This window comes from Thunnus maccoyii, chromosome 17, assembly GCF_910596095.1.
Source record: "Thunnus maccoyii chromosome 17, fThuMac1.1, whole genome shotgun sequence".
NCBI classification, from domain to species: Eukaryota; Metazoa; Chordata; class Actinopteri; order Scombriformes; family Scombridae; genus Thunnus; species Thunnus maccoyii.
In genome coordinates, this window is record NC_056549.1 from 7,421,158 (window position 1) to 7,440,522 (window position 19,365).

The 19,365-nt window shown below is 38.1% G+C and overlaps 1 protein-coding gene across 5 annotated transcripts in view; it reads right to left on the minus strand.

Moving 5' to 3' along the window:
• The window catches only part of senp6a (SUMO specific peptidase 6a), a 31,075-nt gene extending 19,707 nt beyond the window's left edge, over positions 1-11,368 (minus strand). For 2 of the 5 annotated variants that reach the window (XM_042390626.1, XM_042390622.1), the window contains exons 1-5: positions 11,239-11,368; positions 3,433-3,526; positions 1,674-1,737; positions 1,108-1,214; positions 193-345 (exon numbers count right to left, since the gene is read on the minus strand). In XM_042390626.1, coding sequence (XP_042246560.1) covers positions 193-345; positions 1,108-1,214; positions 1,674-1,737; positions 3,433-3,526; positions 11,239-11,269 — 449 coding nt within the window. In that variant the 5' untranslated portion in view covers positions 11,270-11,368. Of the gene's footprint in view, positions 1-192; positions 346-1,107; positions 1,215-1,673; positions 1,738-3,081; positions 3,167-3,432; positions 3,527-11,238 lie in introns of all 5 variants that reach the window. The other 3 variants (XM_042390623.1, XM_042390627.1, XM_042390628.1) reach the window with 3 other exon arrangements.
• Positions 11,369-19,365: the final 7,997 nt, after the last annotated feature.

The window sequence follows — 19,365 nt, forward strand, 5'->3', positions numbered from 1 at the left end:
AAAGTAAATGAGAAGACTGTCTTATGTAGGCAGGGATGGCAAGTAGCCACTGATACTTTAGCTAGATTGTGCAATAACCATCAAATAAAACAAAGAAATGTAACAGAAGAGAAAAGAGAGCAGCATAGGCAAGAAAACAGCCAGCAGGACACACTGAAAATGCTCACTGACTTAAACGACTCGCTGTCTTACCTTTGGACAGGTTTCCTTATTGCGGAGGGCATGTGTGTGTGCTGAAAGTGTCGTCCCTGAATTACGATTCCTTGTGAGGGTGCGGGACTGATGATGAAATAGTTGGTTCTGTTGGGCATGGGGGAGGACGTTGCTACTGTGAGAGGGGCCTCGCTGCAGGAGAGGAGGAGGAGGAAGTAAAGTCAGACTCAAGCTGATGTGAAATACCTGAAAATGATGCTCACCAGACACGTAAATATAAACACATAATATGTACAATTTACAGGGTGAGTGAAGTTGAGCAATAACTAAATCAAACTTATCTTGATTTACCGATTAAGCTTTTGCAATATCTATAAAGTTAACTACAGTAAATCAGATTAAAACTTTTAAATCTCTTAAAAACCTTCCTCTACAAATGACATTTACCAGCTGTTTCTTCCTTTTCCACTTTATTAACCTATTAAATCATCATTAATTGTTGATTTTATAAGACTTAAAGCGATTGTGTGTCTTATTTATTTGTTTGTTCCCGTAGAGTTTCCATTACTGAGTTTACAGGAAACTCTAGTAAACAAACTGCCAAAAGAATAAATTACAGTGGAAAACATAAAATACAATTTTTGTCAAAGATAAATAAACAAATTAGATTTATCATCTATCTTTCATTTACTATCTATGTCTATAAACACCTGCCAGTAAAATACAAAAATACAGAGGAATTGAAAGAAAAACTGTTTTTTCTAAAGTTTTACAAAAAACCAACATAAAAACCATGGTAAATCATACTAAAAAATCTGAAAATGTAGATGTATTATTATTCTACTGAGTGCTAAACAGTAAACAGTGATTCTTTTTTTTTCTTTCCAAATTTAAGACTTATTTTTAAATGATATTATATAACCGCAGTTTATATTTAAACAGTATTTGCCATACCTGAGCCTTTTGGGTGCCAGCTTGTTCAGAGGCCTCATGTGATTATTTGGCCGGTTTTCATATGTTCTCAAGGGGTCAGAGGAAGTGAAGTGCCTAAGAGTGGGAGTCTAGAGAGACGGCACACAAATGAATAAAAAAACGGTTTAATTCATCATGTAAACATGTCATGTACTGAATACAGAAGCTGAAGTAACTAAAACATATTAACTGCTTTAACTCCCTGAAGCTTTTCTGTTTATTTTTTTATATAAATATGATCTAATGTGAATGTTATGTTCTGCAGAACAACCACAAGCCAACACCCTACAGTCACTCACACTTCCCCCCAGAACAGTAATAGCAAAATGACTCCCTTAGCACCCCAGCAGTGTTAGTTTGTGGTCTGCTGGGGTCCTTCGGGGTGCCGTTGCTCTGTGGCGCCAGGCGCCAACCGGGCTTTGGCATCGTTTGCGGTGCTGATCGGAGAACCGCCGCGACCCGCTGGGAGTCAACGACACCGGGGGGGTGAGTCAGGAAGCGAGGGGGGAGGAGATAGAGAGAGTAGACCTCAGGGAGAACAAGTTTACCTTTTTCTCCTCGGGGGAGGTCGGCTGCTGCCTGTCCATCTCCTCCATGGTCACCACGCTCGCACTGAGAGGAAACCGCACAAACAAAAGTGAAAGTATGGTCAGAATCGTGTGCGCGTCCTTCTGTGTTAAGACAGTTTAATCAACATTAAATAAGCTCAGTAAAAACATATTGTGTGTGTGTGTGTGTAAATATATATATCAGTGTAGAATAAAATGACCTCTATGCAAAATAAAGGGGACGAAGTGGATTCTAGGGTTTGACCGATATGGTACTTAGACTACTGCTGTTGTACGCATTTCATAGTTTTAGTACTCAATGGGCCAACAGCTGATACTTTTAACATTTTCATACTGAAAAACACATTAATCTACATCAAGTGTTCCTTCTAGAGCCTGACTGATACATTGACATAATAGATTTTAGAGCATATTAAATTTAGATTTTAGAATACCATTTGTTTGTTTGTTTTGTTACAGTTTGAGTTTTCTTGTATATTTATGTATACACAGTCCTGTGCAAAAGTTTAGGCACTAAAAGTAAAGTGAGTACATGTGGGACTGATCAGAAGCCTCTCTGATGGTACTGCATTATGGATAAGGATCTAAACATCTTAAGTGCTGAATATTATGCAGTTAGAGGTAATCAACAAACCTACTGGGCTTCTTTTCTCTCTGTGCACATTCATTTCTTTCTTGTTGTTTGTATTTGTTTGATATTAACCTTTGCAAATAAATGCTTAGTTTTGCTTTAATCAATCGGTAGCGAGTGACGAAGCCATCCCACCGATATCATCTTCCATCAACTCTCCTTTTTTTTTTTTACGGATACGAGTAGGTAGCTGGTTAGCTAGGTACTAAGATAACGTCCCCCATTCTGAATCCTGCCTACAGAGGTCTGACTGGTCAACTCTTTCCCCAACTGGTGGAAACACTGGTCAATCAGCACCAGAAAACTGGACCCATTTGAACGGCTTAACTAATCTGGGATGTGGGCTACCATCCAGAGGGCGGGAACCAGGCTGGGAAGCGAACTGCCTTTTAAACACAGTAACGATAAGTCCATAAACTAAATATTTAGAGAATATTTAGAGGATTTGCTGCTTTTCTCTGTTTTATATCATTGTTAATTTAATAATCTGGGTTTTGGACCATTTGGACAAAACAAGCAATTTAAAGACGTCACCTTGGGATTTGGAAACTTGTATTTTTTACTATCTTCTAACATTTTATAGACTAAATTAGTGGAAAACATTAACAACCAATTAACTTAATTAAGAAAACAATCGTTCATTGTGATCCTGCTACTTTTAAATGAAGATTAAATTTACAAAAAGCATTTAAACAATTACAAAGTTTCAAATAAAGACACATTTGGAAGCAGGTTTTATAGATCTGTTCTACATACGTGATCTGGAGGAAACTCTTCTGTCCTGCTGATTGATATTTAATATCATCATCCAACATATCGGTCCAACCCTAGTAGATTCCAGCTTGTACAACAGAAGAGGAGATGATTTACATGCAGACAAGTGTTTTATGTGACCGCACAGATCTGTACTGCTACACTAAAAAAAAAAAAAAAAAAAAAAAAAGGGCCAGTGAGTACATCATCAGAAACAGGAATAGCCTGCTCATCAGCAGAGGTGTCACTGGGGTCTTTTCCTATATCTGGAGGCAGAGCTGTGTGGTGGAGAAGTGATGCAGTGCAGCGCTGATGGTGCTGAGAAAGAGGGCTGGGAGAGAGAGAAGTGCTTACTCATGTCTCCTTTCCTCTTCACTGTCACCAGAAAGAGAAAAGCTCCAGTTGTGCTTGTACCCTCCATCTCGCCTGGTCTCTGATCTATCCAGGGCTTGAATTGAATAATAAACCAGACTCAAAATCAGTGCAGGGACACAAGACCAAGACACAACCATCAGCTGAAATGACGCCGTAGTATGTCGGGGGGGGGGGGGGGGGGGGGGCGGATCATTTCAACTAGATGTTAGGAAAAAACTGGAGATAATAATTAGCAAAGAGGAAACCTTGGGGTTCCTTGCTAATTTTGCAAATATTCAAAGGAAATATCAGAAATACACTCATGTCACTGCAGTAAAGTTCAATCAAAAAGGACACATTTTTACATTATATTTTCCATCTTTCCTTTTACTTATTGATTCTTTTTCGCTTATAGTCAATAAACATGTGGTGATATTGGTTGGATAATACCTATATCCTTCTGTAAAGAAAGATTGTTAGTAAAACTTCAATTATAATGATTCGTGACATGAGTGTAGGTACAACTACTATACATGTGTCAAACTAATAACTGCAAAAAATACTGCTGAAGGAATTACACAGGTGGGGCTAGACGGGGTAATATCCCCTCTGAAAATCATAACAGCATCGAGGCAGCCCCACCAAGAAATGACCAGATGTTTGACATATAAACTCTTCTCTGATTTGCTTCATTTGGCTGCTTTTTTTTTTCCCCCCTTCAAATTCTCATAGCGACCTTCCCCCTGCACTGGAATCACCTGCCTGAGTTCACCAAGTTCACGTCACACCAGATGTATTTAGTGAAGTAATGCAACACTGTTATTTTGTTTGCTTTGGTGAGCTGCCGGTATGATAAAAAAAAAAACAAACACATCCACTGACAATAAAACAACCTCACCGGATAAACAAAAAACGTAAAAAGTATTCCAACGATCAAGAAAAACACTGAATCTGGCAGAGTTCAATACAATAATAGATTTACTGTGTAGTGAGCAGAATAAAGTAAACGGAGGCCGGTCCATGGAGAAGACACTGAATCACAGTCCTGAAAGCTTATTTATATACCCGACAGACTTTATTCTTATCGTATCTTCTAAAGAATCGTCCTTGCTTTCACAATTCTAGCTATTATCCACCGTTAGTTTCAAGTCTTTTGCATCTGAGCCATTTCATACATCGTTAGTTACGGTTGTGATGCTCCTCTACAACGACCTTCACCATGTTGCGATATATTGGTGATGATTCAACACAGTCCTTTTAGACGCCCTTATTTCTGGGTCTTCCTTTAATGTAAAATAAAAATAAATGGCCTTTAATGATCATCTGTCATAAGATTATTGACCTTTACTGATTCGTCGTCATGATTACTGACTCAGTAAAAATAACTGACACTACAACAGCTGGAGGAGACCACCTGTGACGGGAACTCCTGCGATGCAGTTATGGTTGATTTATGGTCACTGAGGGTTTTTACAATGAAACTTTTTGTCAGCATTTTCGTGTCTGTGTTGCTTTTCTTTTCCTCTGGATGTTATATGTTTCTCTGTTATTCTGACGATGTTTGTTCAGTCGGTTTTCCTGAGTGTAGCTGCCTGCTTTCTGTCTGCACTTGGCTCATATTTACCATAAGAAAAAAAACTGCAATTGTTAGTTATTTTGCAGTACATTTAAATACTCAGACATGTTCATAGTTTGCATATGATACTGTATATGCTACTCATTTGATCTTTGCCTTGTTTATTCATGTAAATACTACAAACTCTGACTAACCGCAGTAAGAAATAAAAGTTCTGGTACTGGCTGTGAGGAATTAAGATAATCACCAGCCGACAGCGGGTCCATATGACAAGGAAGTCCATTTGTTTAAGATGTAAACAAACACACACTACAGACTACGGGGCAGGAAGATCATAAATTTTAAGTGCGGGATGACGGCTGAGATGTAAGAAGGAATAACAGGCAATCATACTGTTTTTGTCTTTGACAATAAAGGTCTTCAAAACAAGGAGCTCTGGCACCGAGAAGTGCAGTAAAGTTAAGGATCTGATCATTGTTTCCTACAGAAAATGTATTAATACATTGTACTGTTGAACACAAACAATTCAAGGCAGTCTCTTTTATAGCCGGCCAACGAGGATCATTTATCAGCTTGAGGGAAACACGGTGCTCTGAAAACTTTTTTTTAGATCAAGGACTGAAAACAAGACACCTCGCTGATAACGTCCACACAGAGAAGCTTCCACTGATGAAAGTTTAGAAACACGAGAAACGTTTTATGTATGTTGCTCTTTGTCCTACAGGATTAGCTGTATTTAAAAACCGGTAAATGGTTTTCTACAAAGATAAGCGTTTATGAAGTGACATGTGTCTGGTTTCTTTCGCAGCTCGCTCTCGTCCTGTAGCATTTCAGAGTTTAGACGATAACAAATTAATTATAAACATTAAGAAATGTTTAATTTGATGGCAGGAAATCCTTAAAGGCTCATATCGAGTTTGTTTCAGACTGATTTTTAAAAAGCACCTTTGTTTGCTTGCTTACATGTGGTAGCAATGACCTGACAGTTGCAAATAATGTCTCAAGACCTTTGTACTTTATGTTTAACAGGAGTTCAAGGTGACGAGTCTCATTATCCAGGGTTTTTCCTGCATAGAGTCCCCCAAAAGAGGTTTTAGCCAGCGCCAAAATGATAAGAACTGAGAATAAAAACGGCAATTCAGATCCTCTCTGAATGTGTTTAATAGCAATTTATCAAACATTTGTTGAACAAACGAAATATAAACTTAAATACGATGTCTTTGACTTCCAGCAGTCAACTCCGCTCTCATCCACAGCTGCTATATGTTACACATGCGGTTGGTGTTGGATAAACGCAGCGAGCTAAGCTGCATTGTTTTGATCGGGCCTGAATGATCCGCTGTGAAGCTCGCGCTAATGGGGAGGACTTCCTGTGATTTCTTATAAAATAAAAGCTGCGGAAAATCATAAAAATGATTAATTACAACCGCAGCGTATTTTTTGCGTCAAGTCCTGCCTCCCCTCCTTCAAATGTTGTATTATTATTTTTTTTTTAACCAGTTTTGTTAATTGGGGTTTGGTTTGTTCAAGAATAATAGACATTTTTGTTCATCAAATTGTCAGAAATGACAGAAAAATGCATAGATTTCTGTCAAGAGGGAAACAAAGACTCACTGCCTTTACTGTAGACGGACTGATCATGATTACTCCTGATTATATATTAGTTAGTGTTAGTTTTAACTATGAGAAAAACTGATTAATTAAATGGAATAAAAATAACAGTTCAAGCACTGTTACATTTCACTAAGAGTAAACAAATCTTGCTAAAAGTTGTCATAATAGGCTAATACTTTAAAGTAACAACTGAATATCCAAAATGCTTGTTTGCTCATTAGTGTATTTTGTTTATTTATTTATTATCATTTTTTATATATTTTATTTGCCCAGAGTTTGCTTTAGATTACTAAGCAACAAGTCTCCACTCAACGTTTCTCTGTTTTCTTGTGCCTCCTCAAAGGTTTATTGTGGAATAAAGGAACATCAAAAAAAGGACACTGACGGATCGATTCTCAGACATGAGATAAATAAATTCAAAATCATATTAATGCACAAACATTTAACATCTGCTGGATGTTGCTGAGCAAGGTGCAATAGTTGCTGTTTTGCCACAAACCCCCCCCCCCCCCCCCGTTTCCTATTTCCTCCCAAAACCAACTGAAATTTGTGAAGTGGATCAAAAACAACAGTTAATAACAAACCACACAGCAGAGGATTGAAAAGTGGAAGGTTGTACTCAATTAAACCAGGACAGGGAAACATGACATCATGAACACTTTGATTATCAAAATTAGGGCTGCGAATAAAGGTTGTTTGGTCTATAAAAAAGGCAGAAAAAGGTTGAAAAATGTCAATCAGAGGCAACCTAAACTGTCTTGTTTTGTCACGACCAACAGTCCACAACCCAAAGATACTCAGTTTACTGTCACAGACGACTAAAGAAATCTGAAAATATTTGCATTTAAGAAGCTGGAACCAGCAAGCAGGAATCAATTAAATCAGCTAATTGTTGCAGGAAACATTTTTGAAGCACATATGTCAAACATTTGCAGGTCCCACCTTCTCAAATATGATGATTTGCAGCTTGTTTTTAGATATATATTCAATTAAAAGAATCATTTTTTTGGTTTCAGACTGTTTAAGGATAAAAAAAAAAAGCAATTTAAGGACATCACTTTGGGCTGTTTTGTGAAGTTCTAATCATTTGTTCGTTCTGATGTTTCATGGACTAAACAATTAATTGAGAAAATAATCGTTAATGACAAAAAAAAACGCTAGCGGCAGCCCTGATAAATACACTGTATCTTGTGAGTCTGTGCCTGGATAACACCTCTCTTCGGTCCTGCTGCTTTAAACACACAGAGCCAAACTGAGCCCAGTGACCTCACAAACCTCACCTCCATAATCATGTTAATGCATGTTATCCATCTGGCTGCAAGCCCAGCAGGTAAACATTACTTAAAGCGCAGTCTCATGAGAGTCAGTTCCTGTCATTTCATTCGCTCGTGTGCCTTAAATACAGGCCTTAAAAAGCTGCGTCTTTTTCTTTCCCCCAAAAACCAAATTGTGAGCTTCCAGGCCCTCGTACACAATGCTTCTACGCTCCTCTGTGCAGCTGCAGTCGTGGATTAGTAAACAGTGAAGAGATGGGACCAGAAGAAGAAAAAAAGAAAACTGCTGCCTGCTTTTAGTGAATTATCCATTCCCGAGGCTTCTTCCAAAACTTTAAAATCATATATTAGATTATGATTGCAGAGCTGTTCTGCACAAAACCTAATTGAGCCTGTTCCCGTCTCTTCCAGCTAATAGCCAGTCAGCTCCAAAAACTCTGGGAGCTTTAGGTTTGGCTCCATTTTCCTGCTTGATAAATCACAGCAAACGCTCTGATAATGTTAGTGAGGGGACATTTAGATTCCTGCTGAGCTTTAGTGCAATCATTATAACAAAAAAAAAAGGACAAATCCATGATAGGGGATCTCTGACGACAGCTACAGCTGCGCAGAAACGATTTGTCCAAACAAGTTGGAGTGAGAGACGCTTTTGCAGCTGAAAGAGAGAGCTCTCACATGATGTTCAGATCCATACGGCCTGCTGACGGTCATAACTGCAACTACTACTACAACTGCAACCAACCCTAAGAGGAAATGCAACTCATCTATATCAAACATCCAGTTAATCTACCAAAAAACACAAAAAATCCTGGAGCCTTACAATAATGATACAACATACAATATCAATCAAACATCTATGCATTAGCAGGGCACAAAATTAGCACCAGCCATCAGCCAAACGCTGGTAAAATATGCAAGTGGCTTCACTCATCAGCCAAAAAAAACGACAGTAATCTATTGAGTGGCTGGTAAAATCTGAACACTCACTAGTCATTTGGCCGGTAGACAGAAAAGTTAATTTTGCACCCCATGCATGAGCAAGCGAGACCCTTGCACAGCTCGCAAATTCATCTGCAATCTGCAATCATTCGTGAAGCATGACGCTGCCGATATTTGCAAATCGCTCTTGTGAAAAAAGAGTCTACGACGATACCTTAACGAAGAAAGGTAGGTATTCTTTTTAGAGCTGCAACGATTCGTCAGGCAACTGTTTTGATAAATGTTTCATTGTTTTTAGTCATTTTTTAAGAATAAATGCCCAAATTCTGTGAATTCAGCTTCTCAAATGTGTATATTTTCTGTTTTTTTTTAGTCCTCTATGACAATAAACTGAATATCTTCGGGTTGTGGACTGCAAGTTGGGACAGAGGCAGCCAAGAAGACTTGATGACGTCTCCTTGGACTGTGGGAAACAGTGATTGACGTTTTAAAGAGTCTGACATTTTATAGACCAAACAACTAACCGAGGAAACCGTTGATTAACCGATCATGAAGACCATCGTTAAGTCTTTAAAAAAAAGACACAAATACACAGTTTCATTTTTAAAAAAAGGCTCAGTAATTTCCTAAAAACAGCTGGTCACCGTAGTTTTAGAAAACAAACAAAAAGGATGAAACAGAGCATTTGTTGGGGACTATTTTCAGTGGCGGATGAATCTGCATTTGGCCTTCTAGGGAGTATTTCTGGCAGCAGGATGGTGTGTGTGGGATTGAGTCAAATTAAACTACAGTGTGGGTGTTCATGGTGATGAAGGAACATGTCACCCAGTGCAGCGGTGTGGCTCGCTGACGTGTTTTTAATAGTTTTTTGGGCAACAACAACGGAGGTCTGCGGCACAGAGGAATAAGATATATCAGGCTTTGTACACACAACATTTTTTCATGATATTTGTTGACAATAAGATATATATAAGTATTGTTTTGGCATAACAAATTTAAAATCATACCCAGCCTTACTTCTAAAAATACAGGGTTTTCAAAACATCTCTTCAGGTCTGCTTTGATGAGGAGTTGTTGGGGGCTTGTTAGCTTAAAAGGATAGGTTCACAATTTCTCAAGTCTGTCTTAAAATAACAGTCAGGTGTCCATATGAACACTGAAAGAGCTTTTGCTCACTGTAATCATTCCTCTTGTTCATACTGGCTATACAAAGATCCCCTTCAAATGCACTTTCACTGTATGTGACGGAGACCAAAATCCACATTTTGTGCAAAAACGCATTTAAAAGTTTACCTGAAGCTTATATGAGGCTCTTTGTGTTTCCTCGGTTGAGCTGCAGTGGAAGTATAGTAACAAAAAGAGGGACTTTGGCACTAAAGACTGTAAGGTTGAAAGATATCTACTTGATTTGACTCATTTGGACAGAAGGAGGACTGTGGATTTTGTCTCCCATCACTGACATTGTAAGTGCATTATGAAGGGATCTTCTAATGATGGAGGAATGATTACAGCGAGAAAAACATGTTTCAATGTTCATTTGGGGACCTGACTGTTGTTTTAAGAAAAACTTTAAAAAAAAAAATGTGAATCTGTCCTTTAATAGCATCAACGAACACCTGATATTTGACTCAATTTTTTACTCTTTGAAGAAAAGTTAATGGTCATATCAACCACTCAGGAGGCAGTTGAGACCCTACCTAAAATATTTTCAAAGCTCGTTTCGTTGTATTTCTTTATGTTTTTCATTAAATAGCCTCTAAACTTTAATTGTGTACTATTATTCAGGTGAATAGCACCATGAGTAACAGCTTAAAACAATGAGACCAAAACTGTTTACAAATTTTGACCATTAATGTTAGCAAGCGAATATTTGAAACTAGTTAATTAGCAGGCTAGTCTGGAGAGTAGAGCATCTGGCTGGGTGTCGGGACAAACATTAAATGTGTCTTTTGTTTATTTTTTAAGTGTTTTATGTATTTCAGTGTGTTGTATAAACGTTATCTGGCAGCTAAATGCCTCGCAAAGACAGGAAGGCCTTTCTCCACTGTCTCTACATGCAGCTAACGTCAGCATTAGCTTAACGCTGCTAGCTCAGGCTTGTAAACCCAGGCTCAGTTTAAGAAAAATCCTCCGGACCGGACCGGTACCGCGAGGGTTCCGTCTCCCTGCTCCAGGCCCGAAGATGTGGGGCTGTCACCGGCCTGGCAGCGCTCATTTCACCCCGCGGCTGGCTGAGGATGAACAGGCAGCATTATGAGGCTAACGTTAGCCACTTAGCTCTGGTTCCACTCATATTTTTGGACCGATTATGTGACACTAGCGGAGGCAGGAATCCGACAACTGTGTGCGGGCTAAAATGTCTCCGGCCCGGCCGGAGCTGCGGCACGGAGTGTCACGGCTTACCTTCAAAGAAATAGCCTCTATTGTGGGCCATGTTTATTCCATGATACTCCTCAGATGATAAACGCTGCTTGCAGACTGTAGCTCGGCTGCTCGCTGAGGATGAAGAAGCTGCACGCAGAAATGCACTCACTCACCGGAAGTCCAGGAGTGCGCCTTCAGAATAAAATTCAGAAACAGGTTTATTAACGAATCATCATCATCGTCGTCGTTGTCGTCATCATCATCATCATCACCATCACCATCACCATCATCATAATCATCATTATCATTATCATCATCACCATAATAATAGTAATAGTAATAATAATAATAATAATAATAATGATAGATTAATTAAAAAAAGAATAATGATAGCTTCTTCCCTATCTTGCACGTTTGAAACTCCTCTTCCTGCCTGAGCACGGAGGAGTTAATCACCCAGTTTAACTCTACTTGTGTAGACATCTTAGACTCTGTTGCTCCACTCAAAATTAGAAAACCTAATGCTAAAACTCAACCCTGGCTTAGTGATGACACCTTTGCTCTTAGGCAATTATGCAGGAAAGCAGAAAGAAAAAAACCCCAAAAAATAGATTTCAAACCTCATATGACATGATGAGAAGCTGTCTTGTTGACTATCAGCAATTTGTTAATTTCCAGAAATTTCCACTCTTCCAAAGTACTTTTTGACACAATTAATACAGTCCAAAACCCTGCTGCTGCTGCCTGCCTACTTTTTCACAAGTAAAATTAATAACTGCCTATGACCTCGCAATCCTCCCTCCTTTTTCTGCTGTCCTAAGCAAGTTTAAACCTGTGTCCCTTGCTCATATTAAAGCCATAGTCTCACACACTAAGCCAACTACTTGTCCCCTGGACATTCTTCCTACATGCCTGTTGAAAGAAGTATTTGACACTGTTGGTCCTACAATATCACTCATCCTAAACAGTATTCTAGCAAATGGTTCTTGTCCCTCTCGCTTTAAACATGTGGGAGTGTCATATCAGTTCTGCTGGGTCTCTGTTGAAAAAAGTCAAGGCCAAACTTCTCTTTGTTGTTCAAAAATCAGGGGTCAGAGTTTCTGAGCAGCAAAAATGTACTTCAATGCCAGGCAATAAAGGAGAGCAATACAGTGTTCATAAGAGACCACTCCGTTGCTCTGAGTTTCGCAACTCAGGGCGTTGTCTTATATACCCTTGGGTCGGCTTAGGTCACGTCTTGTGTCCATCCTCTTCATACTTGGCCAACCACACCAATATTATTTTTTTACGTCATACATACCCTCCAGTTTATCCAGTGCATTAAGTGAGATTCTTTTAACATTTTTTTTGTGCCCTTTCATTGATTATATGTGGTCTGTGAGGTTATATATTCATTATAATGACAATTCAACACACTACTACTTATTACTTATGATACTTGTCATAATCATTCTGCGCCATTAGGTTCTTTTCCGTTTAGCAACTCATGAGTCTTTATAAAATTACACCACAGTAGTACATCCCATTATTAAAAAGCCCAATCTTGATACAACTGTTCTAAATAATTTTTGGTCTATTTCCAAGTTGCCATTTCTATCTAAAGTCATGGAAAAAAATGTTTATTCTCAGCTATTGTCCTTTTTAGAAAATAACAATATATGGAGAAATTTCAATCAGATTTCAGGGCACGTCGCAGCACGGAGTCAGCTCTTCTTCGTCTCAATGAGACTCCTGAACCATCTTTAGCACCAGGTCGGCATTCAGGGTAGTGCCCTTCAGCGGTTCGGCTCCTACCTAACAGACAGATCTTTTTCTCAGATCACCTGTGGAGTACCTCAAGGCTCCATTTTAGGGCCCATTTTATTCACCTTATACATGCTCCCTTTTGGCTCCATCTTCAATAAAAACAATATCTCACACCATTGCTACGAAGATGACACTCAGCTATACCTCCCATAAGAACCTGGTGATAATAATAACAACACAATTAGGTCCCTGCTTGACTGCCTCCAGGATGTAAAAAATTGGATGGCAAAAAATTGTCCTCAATTAAATGATAGTAAGACAGAAGTGGTCTTATTTAGTCCCTCCAACTCCATCAGGGGTATAGCTAAGCACTTAGGGCACCTGGCGCCTAACCCTCATGCCTATGCCAGAAATCTTGGTGTCATTTTTGATCCAGCTTTAAAATTTGACAAACAAATTAACACTGCTGTGAAAGGTTGCTTTTTCCAGCTAAGTATATCACTAAACTTAAACCATTCCTCTCATTTAATGACCTGAAGATTGTCATAAATGCCTTAATTTCCTCTCGGCTGGATTACCGCAACGCTCTTTTTATTTTGGTATTAGCCAGTCATCCTTGTCTCGCTTACAGTTGGTGCAGGATACTGCTGCTAGATCACTAACTGGTACCATAAGAAGAGACAGCATCACATCTGTACTGGCATCCCTGCATTAGCTACCGGTCAAGTATAGGATTGAGTTTAAGGTTCTATTATTTGTTTTTAAAGCTTTACATGGCCTGGTGCCCCAGTACATCTCTGAGCTCCTCTGCCCCCTTTGCAACCCTAGATCTCTAAGATCCTCAGACCAGCTGCTCCTGGCTGTCCCTCGATCAAGGCTAAAGGGTAAGGGAACAGTTGGAACAGTTTACCATTTTCAATTAAGTGTTCCCCCTCTGTAGACACTTGAGACCCACATGTTTTCTCAGGCCTTTGACTGTCCTTAAGGCTTTATTTTTCACTATTACTTTATTTGTGTTTACTTATGGGATAGTATTGTTATGTTATCTCTACTAATTTTTTGCTGTTATCATGTTATGTTATTTTATTTTATTTTTGTTATTTTGTTGTACAGTACTTTGGTCAACTCTGGTTGTGATATGATGGTTGTGAAATGTGACATGATAATGTTCATTTACTTTATTTGAAGAGGTTAATGTGTATTTAAGTTATATTTATTTCAAGTTATTCATTAATGTTAAGATAATTTTCCATGCAAGAATTTTACCATTAAAATTACATTTAGACCATGAAAGATAGCCTTTAGTGCATTTCTTATAGAGGGAATCAGTCTTGCATCAAATAATGAATTCCACTGTATGCCGAATGTTGCCTGTACATCTGCAAAGTATTTACACTGTCAGTAAATATCGTACAGTATTGGTATAACGTATTGGACTACAAAAGACATGCAAGCCTGCAAAGGCAGAGTTATTTAAAGCTTTGAATGGGTCGACTGGGTTCTGGAGGTGTGGTAACAGCAATTGCGCAGGGTTGGCGTGGCCTGTGTTGGGGCCCAATGTGATATCTTTTCATGGGGCTCAAAATCATTGGTGGTGCCCCTGTCAACCACATCCAGACTACATCACAGGAAATTATCACAATCTGAGTCTGGAATCTAACATTGTTACACGGAGGTACAACTGAACTGACACTGAGTAAAGTATAGTTGTGTTTTGAGTAGCGAATTGGGAGCAATTGTTGAGGTGGAATCAGGAAAATGCTTAATTTCTGGGGAAATTTATAGTATGCAGTGGCAGACATCTTGGTCACAAACCACAGGTGATTTTAATCAAATATCAGGTGATTGTCAGTAAATGACAACCGTAGCCAATGAGCTGTGGCATTGTGCCATATTATATGACAAAAAACGTCATGAGAATACTATGAATATGTAGTTTGTAATTAACTACCTAAACTACATGACCTAAAGTAGTTAACTACTGAAAAAGCTACTGAGATATAAACTACCACCCAACTACTGCATATTTTAGTTAAACTAGTAATTGAACTACATGTAGTTCAACTACTACTCCCTAACACTGATAATACGTATAATACTACATGTAATTTGTACCGCACTTTTCATTCATAGTGAAACTCAAAGTGCTACAGTATTAACAAAGGAGAACACACAACATAAAGAAAATAATAATAATAATAATGATAATAATAATAATAATGATAATAATAATAGGAGATGAAAAAGGTTTTTAGGTGTTTTTTAAAAGAAACTAGGGTCTGTGCTGCTGTTAGGGAGGCCACAAGCGTAGTGCGGCTCGATCCCCCATGGTGCGGAGCTTAGTACTGGGGGCCTGGAGGAGCAAGCAGCTGGCAGATCTGAAGTAGCAGGTGGAGGTTTGTGGTGTGATCAGTTCCTGTAGGTAGGGAGGCATACTACTTCAATTTTCACTCTAAGTGAGAAGAGCTGCTACAGGTTTATATTTTAAAATGAAGAGAATCAGATGAAATGTACAAAATACTGACCAGGAATGTGCAAATGTTCATAGTGTAAACAGTATATGCAGTGTGCAATTAATAATAATACAAGTTGTGTTAATGTAAACACATCATGTTAGATTAAATAGTGTACAAAAGCAAATGAGTGCAGTCCAATTTTCATTTATACTACTACAGCTTAAATACAGTTTAAATATGTTTGCACATATTGTAATTACTTTTGTGTGTATGAGTATATACACTCATGTATGTTAATGGGGTAGACAAAATATTAGGAACACTTTTCAATATAATTTACAGTACACCACCACCCACTATGACCTCAATAATAAACATAAAGTAGAATTATCACTTCTCTGACAATGTCAACAGAAATTGAAAATGTATAAGCTTCATTAGGGCAGAGCTGTTTTGGATTGCATTAGATTGCCCAGGTGTTCCTAATGAAGTGCTTGCTCAGTGTATATCTTCCCTGTAAATATAACATAGTTCTTCTTTTAGTGCTACTTATAGAAACTGTTTTCTATTTTATTGCCTTTTGTATTGTTTTATTCTATTTTAAATTAAAATATTGTCCTGTGTGTGTGATGTGTATAATCATCAAGTTTTCATTCAGTCTGCAGCACATAAAGAAAAATGTTAATGTTATCCATCCGGGATACAGTACATACAAAAAAGGCACATTTAACAAAAACAGTCAACAAATCCTCCTAAATAAGACCGAAAAGGTGAAGGCAAAGCCTTGTATTCCCTTCTACATTCACCAAGACACCAAGTTTCAAAAGGTTCAGAGACTAAAGTATACAGGAATTTACATTGCTTTACTATTTTTATGCACATGACATATTTGTTTTTAAACACAAACATTAATTTTTACTTATAAAGAATCTGCACATTTGCACAAAACATAAGAAAATGCCGAAACTTACAAGCAGAGGCTCTCCTTGGCATGCTAATGAAATATTGTAGGGCTGCTTTCCACCACATGCATAATTTCTTGCTGGCACCTAACCAAATAATGTCATGACCCAATCCATCAATCAAAGCACAGGCCACTGTAGGTTTTGCTTTTATGTTAAATCACCACAAGGTGGTGCTAGTATAATAAACTTAAAAGGCTGCAGGAATAATCTGAATCTGAATCTGTCCTCCACCACTGCAGCTGTTGCATGTATAATGTTTTGTCTGCTTTTGTGTCCTCCTGGTGACTCTTCTCCCCTCTTGCTTGTAACTGTCAAGTGTCATTGTTGTCGGGTCTTTTTCTTGTCCACAGAGAGAAATAATGTTGGTGGTTTGTTCCCTTCATATTTGCATTTGGCGTGTAGCCCAATCAGTTTGCTACTATCTATTTCACCTTCCCATGAAATTCACTGGCAGTAAGGCAGGAACATGTATTCATATATTACACACATATATTACTTTTTTACAGGAATACTTATTTTGCCTGGGAGGAGTCACTACCATGACTAAAGTCAGGGAACAAAAGACTCCTGTGCAAACAGACTATGTGACAGACTGAAACATGATTGGCTGCAGTTTACTCTGTAACTGATACATATCTGTATCTATTTTCACAGAGGTATACAGTCCTTCCCAGAGGTGGGTATAAACCGTAAACCTGTGTATAAGGTTAATAGCAACCACCAGCAGAGTTATCACTCATCACCATGATTGTTTCTGTGTTTTTTGCAGTCTGTCATTCCTCTACATCTGTCAGTTTGGACACATTTCACTTGAATAAGAAAGTGTGTCCAAACTTCTGACTGGTACTGTAAATTAATTAAAATTGACATATGATATTTTTTTTAACAATAAATATTACAGGTAAATAAATGTATAATGACCTGTAGGTAATGTGCTCTGTTTTGAACAAACTATCTACTGTAAACCTTTTTAAACCTCACCTGAGATTCTGTAGCTCTGTCCTTCTTTCAGTTTGTTGGTTTGGGAAACACAACTCAGGAGACTTTTACTTGTATTATTTTTAATTCAAGTCCTAAACTCATGGCTAGACCTTTCACTATGACATCAGAGCTCACCTAAGAGGCTGCAGCTCACCTGTCTGTGAGTCTTTGTGCTGCTCAGGCTGTGTAAATGGAATACCAGCAGGCCCTTGAACTTGACTAACAACTACAAATTCTCATACCAGCAATCAGGAAGGTACTGTTGTGCTTTCCCATGAGATATGCGAAAACATTAACATTGTGTTTGATGCAGCTGGTATTGAAAAACTGTGAAATTGTGAAACTAATCAGATAAAATTATTTTTTCAGGAATGGATGGGCACGAAACTGTCACGTACTCATGCCAGAGAGAAAAAAGAGAGATAGTATCAACAGATAGTATCATCCTCATTAGTGAGTACCCTATTGTTGAAGATCCCCCTGTTTTCACATACACAAAATACTCTGCTTTGAATAATAATTTGCCTAATATGGTTTTGGAACAAAAAAATACAGCAGATGAATATGCAAACAGTTTTTGAGTGTCAAACTCTGCACATCTGTCATTCTGCATAGTGATGCAAATTAATACTGACAACCAAATTTGTCCTGTGTTGTCACTGAAGTATGAACTATCAATTCACTATACTGACTGTGTCTGTTTCATGTCTCAGATTCCTCAAATTCCTCTGAATATGTATTCCAAGCTGTCATAACCCTCTCTGACCTTGAAAGTCTCAGATTGTTTTTGGACACAGTTCATCTTCCTTTATTAACCAACAGCACAGCTGAAATTGCCAGCATCAACACCACAACAGGTATGATGTCTTTCCATTTTGGTGCCCCATTGTTTGCCAAAGTTAAATAAATCTTATCCCTAACAATAAACATTGAACCTTGACGCTGTGCACTGCTGTTTGTTCCTATAGTGTGTTCATCAGATGCGACTGGATACCAGCGCAGATGTGAGGAGAAATTTGCTTGGTCATATATCAGCTGCGTTAACCACGGACCCTGTGATGCCATCACTGGTGACACATGTGGATGCATTAATTACCTTCCAGCTGATGACCAGTACTGTTGGCCTGTCGAGCAGGTAGGCCTGAGTGATGTTTGCAGCACAACCAGAAGAGATGATCGCTCACTCAATACATCATTTTATCATGCACTGAGGAAGAAAACTACATGTTGATTCTGTGTTCATCAGTAAAGAAAGAAAGTAACGTAGTAAAGTAAAGTAGTTTTTTGCTCAAATACTGCTGTTATAAGAACAGTTTTAAGGTACTTGACCTTGAAAGTCTCCTACGTTAAAGTCCTATGTTGTTGACATGCTCTCTGAATACACACCAGACAGACCCTTGAGATCAACAAATAAAAGTCTCCTCACTGTACCTAGAATAAATACTTAATCAGCTCATGGTGCCTTCAGCCATTATAGTCCTACTCTTTGGATTTCTCTGCCACATGAACTCAGGTCTTTTACAACAGTGTCTTCCTTTAAAAGCAGGCTAAAACATCTTTTTTCGCAAGCTTTTAGGTAGGTTAATGGATAAAACCTTCTTTTTAGAAACAGTATTATTATTGTTATTTCTTTCAACAATGATAATAATAATACCTTCTTACCCTACTCTCTTATTGTTATACCTTCTCACCTTCTAATCTTTTTATGCTGTCTTATATGTTTTAAATATTTTTTTTTATATATGTAACATCTTCTTATTTTATGTTTTATCTTATTTGTTTTATATATGTAAGGTTAATGTAATATATTCGTTATGTATGATCTTTACTTGTTTTTAAGCACATTGAGTTTACGCCTGCCATATGAAATGTGCTATATAAATAAATTTGACTTAACTTGACTTGACTTGACTTGAGTATTACTCTTTTATGATATTTTATACTTCTACTTGTCTACATTTCAGAGGGAAACTGTACTTTCTACTCCACTACATTAATTTATTCATTCTACATACAGC